At 42.7% G+C, this 14,261-nt stretch overlaps 1 protein-coding gene across 1 annotated transcript in view; it reads left to right on the top strand.

The window, feature by feature from the left end:
* Zcchc7 (zinc finger CCHC-type containing 7) overlaps window positions 1-12,220 on the top strand; it is a 185,135-nt gene extending 172,915 nt beyond the window's left edge. Inside the window, exons 7-9 of the mRNA XM_032891420.1 lie at window positions 6,030-6,125; window positions 9,205-9,322; window positions 11,050-12,220. Coding sequence (XP_032747311.1) covers window positions 6,030-6,125; window positions 9,205-9,322; window positions 11,050-11,489 — 654 coding nt within the window. The 3' untranslated portion in view covers window positions 11,490-12,220. The remainder of the gene's footprint in view (window positions 1-6,029; window positions 6,126-9,204; window positions 9,323-11,049) is intronic.
* The last annotated feature ends 2,041 nt before the right edge of the window (window positions 12,221-14,261 follow it).

Genomic DNA, 14,261 nt, shown 5'->3' with positions numbered 1-14,261 from the left:
GCTTGGAGCAAAAATTTCTCCCAGTATTCTTCATAGAAAAGTAATGCTGTAGATGTTTATCAGAACATGGACCAAGAGAAGGCCTTTTCTAAAACCATGGTGGACGGACACAGGCCTAGGATTGAGGTCACAGGTGGAGATCTGCCCTCCAGAGACACCAACAGCAGAAAGTGTTCGGTGTTAGCCTGCGCTCTGCCAGTGGCGTTAGAATGGTATGTATGGTCTGAAGAGTGTCAGAGGAAAGGGGGAAGCACGGTTCTTCCATGCCTACTTGCTATAAGCCAAAGAAAATACAGAGAACTAACAAAATTCAGCATCACTCCCAGGAAACAAGTGTACTTTAAATTCAGACTTGTTTTGCTCAAATGTCAAGTACATGCCAGAGGGTCACCTTAGCTAAGGGATTTGAGTAAGAGTGCCCCTTTGGTTTGGGGTAACATTTTCTTGAGGAAGCCTATTTGATTTTGTGAGTTAGGTTTTTTAAAATATATCGGTATTAAGGAAGGGATTCTAATACTAGTTTGTTGAAAGAGTAAAATTATTTGTAAATACTTGGAATTAATAAGGTGTTTCTCAAATATGAAAATCACATCAATTTAAGAAGTATTTATATGAAAGATTTTAGCTAATCTCTGCTTTTTCTCAGTGTTGGATTTGGTTATGAATACGTTTACCCCAGCCATTTAATATGAGCTTTTTAAAATATGCTGATATGAAACTGGCTTGATAAATAAAAACATACAGCCTTTTATTTGAGCATATGTATGATTATAAAAATAAATCCATTTTCAGTCACAAGAGTAGAAGATTCCCTCTAATTAGTAAAATTGATTACATATCCTGTATAGTAATGAGCTTCAACTAGATGTTAGCCTTCCCTCATTGGATCAAAGTCAGTTTAGATAAGGGCAGCCCAAGGTCACAGAGGGAGATGCCCAGCAGGTTTATTAGCATAAAAAATTACTGTTAAACGTAGGACACGGAGGCAGCTCCAGCATTGTGATCTCTTGGCCTTTGTCATGGAGATTCTTAGTAGTGAAGGGAGTAAGGCCAGTGTCCCAGATAATGACTAACTGTTTTAATGGCATTCATTCATTCATTCCACACTAACTATTCATGCAGAAAAAGGGTTATGTAAAGTGACATTAGAAGAAAATCATTTGTAATCGTTGCATCAGGCTGCACTTTGAGGAGAGGTTAGGAGTAAATCCATGGCATGGTAGGCTTATGCTTTATCTTCTGATATTTACTGAGTGTACTGGTGCATGGAAAGCTTTCAGCAGTACTGCAGATGGGATGGACCTTTCATAGGTAATGCTATCTACCAGGTTATTACTTCTATGTATTGACAGTAAAGTAATCTCCGAGATGTCACACACAAATATAGATTATTTAAATGTCTGTAACAAAAAAAAAACCTGCCTTCATAAATAGTTCATTTGGTATCCATTGGGTCAAAGTCTTTAGATACATTTTCTTACTTCCAGAAAGCCTTAACAAAGCTATATTCACTCCCTCACCTCTAGCTCTTTGTCAAACGATGGAGCCTAGAACCTAGAGTTTATCAGGTGACATATTCTACTTTAAATTGGACTAAAAATAGAGACATAAATGGACCAGGAGTAGTTGTGTACATCTTTAATCCCAGCACTCAGAAGGCAGACACAGGCAGATCTCTGTAAGCCTGAGGCTAGCCTGGTCTACATAGTGAGATCCAGGACAGTCATGGCCACAAAGTAAAAACCTGTCTCAGAGAGAAAAAGAAACAAACAAACAAAAAAAGAGAGAGACATGTTCTAAGGTATAAGTTTTGGGTCAAAAATTTATATTTCCAATCCTTGAAATAGCTTAGAGATTGATCTTTATTTAATCTTAGTGTAAAAACATGTCCAGTGGAAGTCATTATTGAGTTTCCACTACTGTATTTGAATACAGTGTTCTCTAATTAGGTAAGATCTAGGCTGATTTCATTTCTATTAAGTCCTAGTACATGCTAGTTTATTAAAATGAGAGCATGTAGATAACATTTGTCAAGTCATTTACTAATTAATTATTGTGAAACAGTGTAGAATTTCATAACAATATAAATACTGCTGCTATTTTTATTAGTAATAATGGAAGTTTTTAAATCGTGACATTATTCAGTTGAATGAACATCAAATATTTGTGCTCCATCCAGAGGCATAAATGAACACTGAGGCTGTATTTCAGATTATTCTCTAAATAAAATAACAAGTGTCAATATGAAACATGCTTTCAGATCTTGATTAAGAAGTATCTCTTCGTCTCTAGGACTGAAGCCTGAGTTCCTCTTCTCTCTACATTTCCAAGTATGTGCCCTACTCTCAACACCAAGGAAACTATATTATTATTCAAGCTTTTTTAACATTTCATGGCGTGATTTTATAGGTTTGTTCTTGTGGATATAAAAATCAATAGTTTCCCAAAGTATTTAAACTATTATTAACAATACCCACAATTCACCAGTCTTCTGTGAGCCATGTGTTGTACATCTGTAGTACTTCATCCTTCAGGCATTGTTTATTGAGCTCACCATACGCCTGGCCCTGTTCCAGAAGGCGGGCACACAGTGAGCAACTTTCTCCTTGCCTGATGGGTAGGGTAGGATTTGCTAGGTAAGGTTAAAAAAAAAACCAACAAAACAAAACTATGTGGTGTGGCATGTTTTTCTTGGGGACAGGGGGTGTTTTTCAAAGGGAAGGGGAATAGGAGGACCACTTGGAGGCCTTACTAGGATAATGACTTCTTTCTATCTGGAGACCATTCCCAGTGTGGAATGGATGGTACTGACTCCCAATAAAGAAGTTTGTGTCAAGAGAACACTGAAGAGCGAGTAAGGTGATAAGACACACAAGGCATGCAGGCAGGCTACAAGGAGGGAGGTTGTGACCACTGTATGATTCTGAGTCTTAGTGAGTGAGAAGAGAAGCTGTTGGTTACAGGAGTGATAGCGTTCTGAGTCACAAACCAGAACAGTCGTCTTGTATTGAAAATGGGCTACAAAGAAAGGGACATCCAGACCAATTATAAGGCTCTGTTAATCACACAGTGTAAGGAGTGGTCAGATAGCACAGCGGGTGAGCAGAGTGGATGTATCCTATAAAGCCCATCTACTCCAGTGATAGATAGAGTGTATCCTAGGTCGGCATGAACAAGAGAGCCATGTTTAAGCATGGCTGTGTACCTTTTAAAGAGGACATTTGTTCTGGAGGTTGGCTATTGCATTTATCATCAGCCACACACCCTGCTAAGTTGCTGAGTACCTGACCACCATTGGCTTCCAATCCTTTACTAGCTTTCCATGCCACTTACAATACAGGCAGAGCATCTCCACCTTCGGGTTTAGAGTCCTGGGTGACTGACTGACCCCTCTTCACCTTCTACCTCAAGGTGTGTGTGTGGGGGGGGTCATTTGTTGTTGTGTTGTTGCTGTTGTTTTTAGTCCTCTAAGGTGGCAGGCCTGTACTTGCTGGGGACTTAGAATAGTGTTGTCAGTCAGCACAATTACAGGCCTGATGCTTTTCAGCATTAGGGTCCCCATCAGCAAGCCAGTCTCGGGCGCCAGCAGTGACTGACTCACTCACTGTCTTATTCCAGTTTCTTGTTTATGCACATATGTGTATTGTTCAGGAGGGAAGTAGAGTAGGGAAGGGAGTGCATTGGTTCCTCTCTCTTCCTTCACTGGAAACGTAAGCAGTGATTTTGTGTTGCACTTCTCAGGTATCAGACTCAGGACAATGTCTGGCATGGAGTCTGCAGTTACTTTCTGTAATGAATTGCTGAGAACGTAGCATGCACTCGTGCCACTTGCTCAGGAACCCGAGAGACATCACTGTGGAACCATCGTAGACGTGTGTTCTGTTCTAGTGGGTCCTTTCCCTGCCATTCTCAGCCAAGCCCCTTTGTTGTCTTTGTACTTGGGATAAACTCACAGCAAATGATTCTGCCCCAGCCACTTAGGTGAAATTGCTTTCAACAGTTTCCATGGCCTACAGCTCCCTGACTTGTAAGTCTGGTGTACCTCATAGGCTCATCTTAGGTAATAACACATCATTAACCTTTTTCTTCTTCTTCCTGGTTTTTTGAGATGGGTCTCCTGTATCTGGGAGCTTGCTGTGTAACTGAAGCTGGCCTCAAACTCCTGATCTTCCTGCCTCTACCTCCTGTACTGGGATCACAGGTGTGTGTCACCATGAACAAACCATGAGTAGCTTTTAACAGCTTTGTCCTTAAAAGTTACAATATCTCTTTGATTTTGTTTTCTTTCTGTATGCTCTGCAGTTTTATTTCCTATTAAAACAACAGCCATTTTTTCTCAGATAAGGAAAAATATTTCTGTGTAATATTTAATAACTTGTTGAACTCTAGCACCTAAAGGAAAATCTCTGCCACTGCAGTGACGCTTGCCTGTGCACATGCATCCCTGTTAAGGTCTATCGAGTAGTTTTAGAGTAGTAGTGTTTTTCTTGTATCCTGATTGGTGACAGCTGAGGTTGTAAATGCTGTTAGATATGCCATGATCGTTTTCAGCAGAAAAGACTGGTTAGGGTTTATTTTCCTCAGTAGATAAAGGATGAATCTTGTTAACTTGATTGGATTATAGCAACTAGGAACTTACTAAGGCACACCTCTAAGTGTGTCTGAGGGGCAGATCGTTGGGGTTCCAACCTAAAGAAGGGTTTAATCAATTAATAGAGTCAAATTTAAATAGACTGTTGGGAGGTAGAGAAAGTGAGTAAAGCTAGAAAGGGTGTGTGTGCTCCTGGAGGTTCTGCCCTGCCCTGGTGTCCTCCATTACTGCTCTGTTTCCTGTCTGCTATCTGTGAACTGCTCTACATACCCTCCCTTCTGTGACGGACTGAAGTTTCTTGAGACTGAGCAGAACACACCTCCTTCCCTTAAGCCCTAGTCAATGCTCCATCTCGGCACTGAGCAGAGCACCTAGCAACCCAGCTTCCCGTTCTAAGACATAAGAGCTACAGGAGGGGTTTCTCTATATCAGGTACTCCTCTCACACCTCTGCCTGCAACCTCAAACTGCCTGATCGCAGCAGGTAGAATATTGGCAGGCAGACTAGCACTCAGTTACAGAAGCCCAATAAGCACGAGAGATAATTTGCCAAAGGGCATGCAGAAAAGGGAGCAAATAGAGATGGTGTTCTCCTCTTCTCCGCTGAGTGCACCGTCTTCTAGAAGGTTTGCTCTGTGCTCCTTTCTGTTCTCCTTTCAGCTCTCCAGTTCAGCCAGCCTACATGATCCCACTGCTCCATTTAAAACTCCACCAACCAACTCTTCCTCCTAAACACTGTCCCCTTTCATCATGTCCTTTCTTGTTGGTGCTTCCCAAAACAGTAATGTATGCCTGCCCCCTTTTGTCAGTTTATATTCAATTTCTTTTTTTTTTTTTTCCAGAGCTGGGGACCGAACCCAGGGCCTTGCGCTTGCTAGGCAAGCGCTCTACCACTGAGCTAAATCCCCAACCCCTATATTCAATTTCTTAACATTTATTCTTGGGTAACAGAGTATATATATGGAAAATACTTAAGATAGAAGTATAATTTAATAAATTAGCTGTGTGATAAACTAGCTGCATAAATTTCTCAGCATCCCTTTAGTCCCCACCCCGCTCTCTGCCCTCCTAGGTTCTAACAGTGAGGCCCCATGGACTGTTGCATATGAGATGGCTGTGCCTCATGTTGCTAGGCTTCTGTTGTGCTTGGCAGTGTAGGTCAGACCTTCCTTGAAAGTATCCTTTAAGTCCTGGGCTTCTGTCCTCCTGTGTCTGTCTCTTAAGCCTTGACCCTTCCCCTCTCTATCACTTTCTTTCATTAGCTCTGTCTGCCCTTCATGTTGCTCCCTGGGCTCCATCAGGACCCACTCTCACTCCACACTGCACTCTAAGCAGCAATGTTCCTAAGGATTTTCTTACCCAAGAGCTCTTTTAGAAAGGATGGGCTTTCAGCTTTTCCTCTAACGTGTACTAATTTCTCACAAATATTTATATTGCAGACCAAACCTGGACCACCTAAAAAGCCAAAGACCCCTTCTGGACAATCAGCGCTGGTGTATTGCTACAACTGTGCACAGAAAGGCCATTATGGACATGTATGTTGGAGTGGCATTTGAACAGAATCATCTTGCCAGGGAGTGATTGCTGTAAAGATGATTCCCCAAATGGGTGTGACTCAGAACATTTACTTGTTTATACGTTAATCTACTTCCCCAATTCCTACCAACAAAAACTGCCAAAGCATATTCCTATGTGAAAACAAGTTTAGCTCCTAAAGTTAGTGAGGCAGAGTCAGCAGCAGCCCAGAATGAGTTCTTGTACCTTTCACGGCCTGTTACTGAATTATTTATTCAGCCTTCCTTGGTACCACATTCACTCCAGTTTTTGTCATTCACATGCAAGCTGTGACGTTCAGTAGAAACACAGAGGTTGTACAGCATTGGCTCACACACTTTCTCTCCAAATACCTACATTCCCTTCTGGCCAATATTGTGCAAGTGCAGACTGAAAGGGCCAGGCTGTGTGGTGGGTATAAGCAGAAGCAGCTCCCTACTGAAGGTGTGAGTGTCCTCTAGCCAGTTGCCACAGTGGGCATGAAACAGTGGCCCGGGGAGTAGAAATCTTTGTGCAGGGGATTCCTGTTCCCCACGTAGGCTCCAACAGCCTAGAAACCAAGGTAAACATCAACCAGATCCATGGCAGGAGGAAGAAACCCTGCAGAGGCTCAGGACGCCTCAAAGCAGAGGGAGAGAGACAAGGGGTAGAGTGGGCAGTGTTGCAGACCACCTCTGAGTTCCAGCTGAGGCACCCTCTAGTACAGGCCTTGGGAGTTCTACAAATGTGAAGAGACAGAAAAGCTTAAGAGGAAAAAAAAAGTGCTGAATTTATCGTCCATGTTCAGGCAACAGGAACCAGGCGCTGATGGGTAGACTGTGACTGCTAAGACTATGAATGCTCAGATCCTTAGTGTAATCTTTACTATGTCTGTGGCAACCAGATGATTTAACTACTATTTTCCCCTTTGGCATTCAGTCTTTATCTCCAAAGCAAAGAAGTTGTATAGCATTGACATTCAGATGCTGTCTCTAGTGTAGTAAAACTCACTGTATAGGTAGCAAGGTCCTACGGGATCCTTGGCATCGCCTTTGAGACTTCACCCTGAAAATCTACCTAGAGAAGAAAGAGTCTTGTAGGAAATCACCATCCATAGGTCTCCTGTTGTCCTGTGCATGCCTCTCGTTGCCAACACCTTTTAGGAAACACTCATATTAGCAATCCCCTGCCACACGCGTTACACAGGTGCTTAGTTTATATGCTTGCTTATCTCTTTAAAGCGAGAGAGTCTACTTTTAGCATTTGTGTTCAATTAAAGGAAAACAGTTACAGTTGGGTGCTTCCTGCTTACTAGTCCCTGCCGGTGCTATAGATGGGAATATCAAGAGCATTTAGAATTTATTCCTGAAATCTAGACTTAGACAAATTTCAATTTACAGGAAAACAAATTTGGCAGCCATAGTTGAAGGAACTCTAGATTATCCAACACTAATGAAGAAGATCATTGGTGTGGCTAATCCAGAACAGAAGATAAATTATATAGCCAGCTATCAATTATCTGTGTTAATGGAGGAGACCAGTGATGTGGATAATCAAAATATAATTTACATGTAGCTTTGGAAAGCACTTGTGATATGATAGAGCTCTGTGTAGTTACATCTGTCTAAATAGAACAGTATCCAAACAGGAGGCTACCCCACTAGTGAAAGGTGCCCAAGCTCCTCCCCGCTCCGCCCCTGTCAGACTCAGAGATTCAGCCCTCAGATGTTGTTATTGGGTCACTCCGTATTGCCTTCCCTAACTCCACTCGTTCTAGCTGGAGAGGCAAGGATAGCAGTAGGCACTAAGAGAGATAGAATGCTTCAGGAGGATGTGAAGGGTGAGGGGGCTGAGAAAATTAAAATATGAAGGGTGAGGGGGCTGAGAAAATTAAAAGGGTCTGTTGTCATGGATACCATCTTAGTATAGCAAGATTTCTAGGACCCTGATGTAACCATAACTTAATAATTTGTTGATGAGTCAGCTAAATTCTATGTGGTTATTTCACATGCTTCCTGAAAGCATTCTGATTTTCTTTTTTCTTTTTTTTTTCTTTTTTCTTTTTTTTTTTTTTTTTTTCGGAGCTGGGGACCGAACCCAGTGCCTTTCGCTTCTAGGCAAGTGCTCTACCGCTGAGCTAAATCCCCAACCAGCATTCTGATTTTCTTAAGCACTTAGTTAAGAAATGCTGAACGTCAGTAAAGAAGTCTCAGGCAAGATGTTAAAAGACAGATAGGAAGGTCCCAGAGGAAAGTCTCTGAAAGATAGTTCAACCTCCCTCGCTGCATCCGATGGCGTCACCTAGTGTTTGGGGGACAGTTAAAGCTAAAGGGAGACAAATGAAAAGGACTGATCTCAGGGTGGCTGAGGGAGCAAGGAGAAGAGGGTTTTCTTTGAGGCCTCTCAGAATTACCCAGGAACATTGTCCAAGAAGACCTTGCCTACCACTGACCTCACCCTAAGATCCTTAGTCCAAGACAAAGGGGACCAGTGGGAGGCATGGACTGACTGGAGGAGCAGAAGGTGAAGGGAATGGGCAGAGGGAGCAAAGAGCATGCTCAGTATACAGGCTATGCCATTTAAGACATGTTTGTTAACAGTCACTGCCTGGTAACTAATGAGTGGAGTTAAAGTAAGCTGGCATACGTGTGTAGAGAAAAGAACAGTTCCCAGCCACAGTTGAGGCTAGGGAGAAGGAGCATTGGATGTGAAGGCTACTGGAGGGAACAGACAAATAATTCACATAATGCTAAAATTGCAGAAAAGGACAAGACAGATCGAGTTGGGACCCATCCCTCCATCCTGTTAACTCAAACTGGGGAAGGAACTTGGCAGAGTACTAAGTTCCTTAGTTCCTCCATTAAAAAGGAAAGAAATCCGGGGCCTGAAGGATAGTACAGGAGCATAGTAGGACTTTTGGATTGTCTGGTCCCTTTCCACAGTAGCAAGGACTACTTCAGCAGCCACTGCCTGCCATACTAGTGGGGTGGGACTCCTTCTAATCAGCATAGACCAGAAGCTCATGAAAGAGTTTGTTGATAATGCAAACTTGTGATGTCATTCTTTCAAATACAATTGCAGGAATGTACAGAGAGACGAATGTTTAACCAGACGTTTCCAACATCTCCATTCATATATTGCTACGATGACAAATATGACATCCAGCAAAGGGATCGGAGAATAAAACGAAAACTAAAAGGTTCGTCCTAAAACTTCTGGTTCCATCACTTTTGCAGCAGCTCCAAAAAAAATTCTTTATACTCTTTGCCTATTTTGGAAGTCACTGGTTAGCACAGAAAACACTTAAAAAAAAAAAAAAAAAAAAAAAAAAGATTTATTTATTATGTATACAGCATTCTGCCTGCATGCATGCCTGCAGGCCAGAAGAGGGCACCAGATCCCATTACAGATGGTTGTGAGCCACCATGTGGTTGCTAAGAATTGAACTCAGGACCTCTGGAAGAGCAGCCAGTGCTCTTAGTCTCAGAATGATCTCTCCAGCCTCTGAAAACAGTTTTAATAATTATAAAAACTAAAACTTTCTTGCACTCCAGAAACCAAACCTCTACCTCAAAACCCCTATACTGCAATCTATTCACAATTAAATTTTTCTCAGAGAGAGCATTTCAGAGAAACCTTTAAGAATATCTGTCTATGTAGAGCAATAAAGATCCCTTTGAAATTTTTCTACTTGACAAATAATTATCTCCCATTTGTATGTCAAATATTTTTTATGGAACATGGGTTTCTGGTGACTCCTAGGGCTTCCCACAGCGAGGCTCTCGCAGTTCACCATTACAAGCAGGGCTCTAGGTCCTTGCCCCCTCTGTGCCTCCTCCACAGGCACATACACTCAAGTGCACATGCAGACACGCACACCTACGTGTAATTAAAAATAATAAACTAGTAAATAATTTCAAATTTTTAATATGATTTCTGCTCCTTGGTATAATCAAGATGTGTTCCCAGGTTTCTGTTACTGTTCATGATAAAATCGTTAGGTGTTGTTTAAGCTTTTCTCTGAATTCTTTACATCTTGACATTTTTAACTTTTTTCTTGTGGCTTTATTTTCTCTTGAGTTCAGGCCCTTTTAAATGAGGGCACTACTCATCTGTGCAGCTTCTATTCCTAATACAGTAGAGAGATTGTTGATGCATGACAAGTGGACGCGATGGAGACCGCTACTGAAGCCTGAGATGTCCTCTGGGCTAAAGGGCTGGCCGCACTCTGACAGTGAGCACTTAGGAATTAAAACCTGGGAAAGTTAGGTGTTTTCTTTTGGGCTAGTTTGGACACTTGTTGGCGTACCATGCTCCTAGGGATGTAGTCTATGCTCTAGCTTAGTCTGAGTTCCTACCACCCACTTCTCTGATATTCCAAGGGTCTGTTAGTCTTCACACCTCACCTTAGCTGTCACGGCCACCTCTGTCAGATGCTCATGACAACACGGCAGGTCCTAATAAGATGCACCAGCAGCAAGAGGTGGCACTGAAACCTCTGAGGTATGCACACAGGAACCCAGCAGCCATTCTCCATACGACTAATATCCTGGGTGGTGTGTCATCACGTCATAGGGAGAGGGCCAGGCTCATCCTCAGACAGGGATTGAAATGTCCTAGGAAACAAATCTGCCCCTGCTTCACCTTATCCTCTCAGGCAGACTCTTCCCTGCAGGAACTTGGTGAATAGGTCAGACATCCCCGCTGCTCTGATCTTCATTGACTAACACTGTAAAAATACGTCCAATAGAAGAAATTACAATAATAGTAATGGATTTGAAGGTGTGTCCCCACTTTGAGCAATCCAGATTGTAAGGGGTGCCATTTGTTCACTGTGAATGTCACCTCCTCTGTCTGCTACGTTATGTCTAAGAATGCAGGAACTCTGCAAGGGCTAAATAGACAAAATACTTTTCTATCTTATAGATATCAAGAAAAATGGAGATTTTCCAAGGCAGTTCAAAAGACCACATGGAGAAGAGACAGATAAGAGATATCACCATGATAGGAGAAAAAGCCGTTTCTCAGGGAAACACAGTCGGTGGCCTCGAGAAAGTAAGGAAATGCAGAAAGAGAAGACCAGGGGTAGAGAAGGCGAGAAGCACAGGAGGGACCGCCAGCCTCGGGATGAGGATGAAGACTTCCCTAGGGGCCTGAAACCCAACTCCTCCAGCAGCAGTAACAGCCAGAAGCCTTCGAAGTCCCTCCACCAGGCATCCCACTACCACAGGCTGAGGGAAGAGAAGCTTCGCAGAGAGAGCATGCGGAGCAAGCCGAAGAAAAGGAAATTCGTAGAGGATGGCAGCCATGATGATTTATTTCTTATTAAGCAAAGGAAGAAGAAACCTAAGTCCAGTGGTTTCTGACCTGGTCTTCCTGGTTCAGTGTTCTGGAAGTGCTTCAGTATCTGTTAAATGAAGAAAGGCTGGGGATTTTGATCGCTGAATTCTGGCCATTCCTGGAGTGCTGTACAAAGGCCACGGAAAGTTCAGGTCTGTGTCCACCGGGTGTCCTTAGGTAGGAAGGCAAACTTGAGGTAGAAAATTGTCATTTCAAGAAAACCTTTTTAAATGCTTTGAAGAAATTACAAGTTCATCAGATATAATTCATCTACAATGTTTGAGGACTTAAAAGCTCATTGGAAGAGAGTTTATTATTAAAGAAAAGTCACCACTTTTTAGCAATCTTTAAAAAAAAAAAAAAAAAAAAACTGGAAAATCAATGAAAATCCAAGCCCAGCTTTGCTTGCGTCAGAGGCTGTTGGAGTCTTTCTCTGTACAGGAAGTGTGTAAAATGAAGCTGTCACCATTGAAACCTGGAGGAGGTGGAGGGGAGGCCATAACAAAATACACATAGAGAAGGGGTGCAGTGTGGGGTGCAAGAGGCATCCTCAAACCTGAGTGCAATCGCAGGGACACTGTCCTTACTGGTTAACAGCCATAGATCAAGAACTAGAGATAAATATTACCAACCTAATTGTTCTCATAGATCTTTTTAAACACTGCAAAGCTATTTAGAATCTTTTGTACTCATGAGCCTTTTTTACATTTGTGAAAGCCTAATGTTAGAATAGGAAAATAAAATGCCTGAAACCATGTGTCAGTGTCTTATTGTTACAAAAGTCAGTGGGAGCCTGGTCCCAGAGAGCATAGTTGGTTAGACAGCCACTCCAGTCCTACCTTGTTAATGTAGGAGAGAGGCTGGACACCTTCACCTGTGAGCATACATAAGCCTGTTTTCTGGTAAGGGAAGAACAGAAACCAAATCCCTTCCTGGGTCTTGACACTCGAGTGTCAGGTGGAGTCTGTCTCTAGCTCAGCTTATTAACACAAGGGCTCTTTGCGTACAAGGATGAAAAAGTCAGAACAGATGCGCATTCAGCAGGTTGCTTTACATAACATACCAGAGGGAAAACCCAAAGTCTGAAACAAACATCTCTGTGTGATCATCTAGGATACCTAAGACTAGGCTCTTTTTGCCTCTGGCCCCACTTTGATCACAGCAGCCAGAAGAGCCTGAACCCACCACCATTAGTGTCTGGCATTCTCAGTAGGAAGACAGGCCAGCCTCCTGCTGCCTCAGTGGCTAGACGGCCAATAGACCATGCTGCTAACCTGCACTGAGTAATATGCAGCCCTTTTTGTCTGTTGGCTTGCTTGGTAGACCAGATTATATAACCATTTTTTGGGGGAAAAGATTGCAAAGGGAAATAAAAAACCATGTGTTTCTTCCACCCACAGATGTAGCTAAAACTCTTAATGGCCAACCCTTCAGGCTTCTCTCTCTGCATTCCTTGTCATCTACTCATTTCCTGTTGAGCCTTTTGGATGTCTCTGATTTTTACTATTTTTAAGTCCTTTCATATCTTCTACATCTATTCACCTTTAATGAAAATGGAACTTACAGGTGAGAGCATGACTTTATTCCATGAAAGTTTAACTATACATTGCCATGACGCTTGCCCATTTTCCTAGTCACTAACAGGGTGTGTCGTCATTCCTTTTTCACTTTGCCACTCTGAGGGGCAAAGAAACATCCTTTGTTAGGGCTGCCGTGGACTCCATGTGATTAGACGGGGTTAGCAATATACAGTCACCTGTTGAGAAGAAGATAGAACCCATCTCAAAAAGGGGGCTACGAGGGTAGGAAGCTATTCTGATGAGCACTTAATAAAGCAAGTCAGATCTTTCCAAATAAGCAACCCCAGAAACGAGGCTGGAGAATATTAAAAGGACTATAAGAATATCTGGACCCAATAAGGTAACTCACAATGGAACACTACTGAAAATACCACTCATCTGTCAACAAAAAGCCCCACGCACATTAAGGAGTCTTGATCTGTAGCTGGTTCCCATGGCCTCCTCGCATGGTTTTCAGTTAGGGGTGCTGCCAAAGACATCCACTGAGGAGAATTTAAAAGTGTTACCTCACATCTATCTCCCATGTACAGAACAGCCCCACAGTGTCTGACCAGATGTAGCCTTGTCTTGCTGTGCTTGGCCTTTCGTTACATCACCAGTGTTTGAAACATGCTGAGCACATGCTGTTCAACTGAAACAAAGGCTGCTTCTCTGACAGGAAGATCTGCAGAGTAGACCTCTGTGCCACTCAGCCATATGAAGGAATAACCAAGAGTAATACATACAAATGCTGCTGGCATGGGAGGGGTTTAAAGATGAATGCAGAGCTGGGAAGAGTTATCATGAAAGGTCGACTGCAAAGTCGGGTGTTAGGGAGAAGTAAATACAGAACTGTGAGGTGGAAACAAAGGAAGTCTGCTAGTGGAAGAAGGAAAGGTGAAGACTGTCCCTGGACATGGGTAAGGTCATGAATCCAGATGTGGTGGTACATACCCGTAATCCCAGTACCCTTAAACCCAAAGTACCCTTAAGCCTCCTACCTAAAGTAGGAAGAATTGTGGACTGTATGCCAACCTAGGGTACACAACTAAGTGCTATCAAAAGATAAAATAACATTATAGGCACCGTCACCAGGAAGAAAAGTATAGCTCAGGCCCCGGTCTTAAGAGTAGTTATCTCAATTTTAAAGAAGCAGCCAGTGGTTAGAAGACATGGTTTGTTGATCAGGCCATGCCAAGCCCTGCGATAAAGCTGCTGGTATATGATTTGGGCCAAACG

This window comes from Rattus rattus, chromosome 1 (assembly GCF_011064425.1).
Source record: "Rattus rattus isolate New Zealand chromosome 1, Rrattus_CSIRO_v1, whole genome shotgun sequence".
In the NCBI taxonomy this organism is placed as follows: domain Eukaryota; kingdom Metazoa; phylum Chordata; class Mammalia; order Rodentia; family Muridae; genus Rattus; species Rattus rattus.
This window is presented reverse-complemented; position numbering and strand designations above follow the sequence as displayed.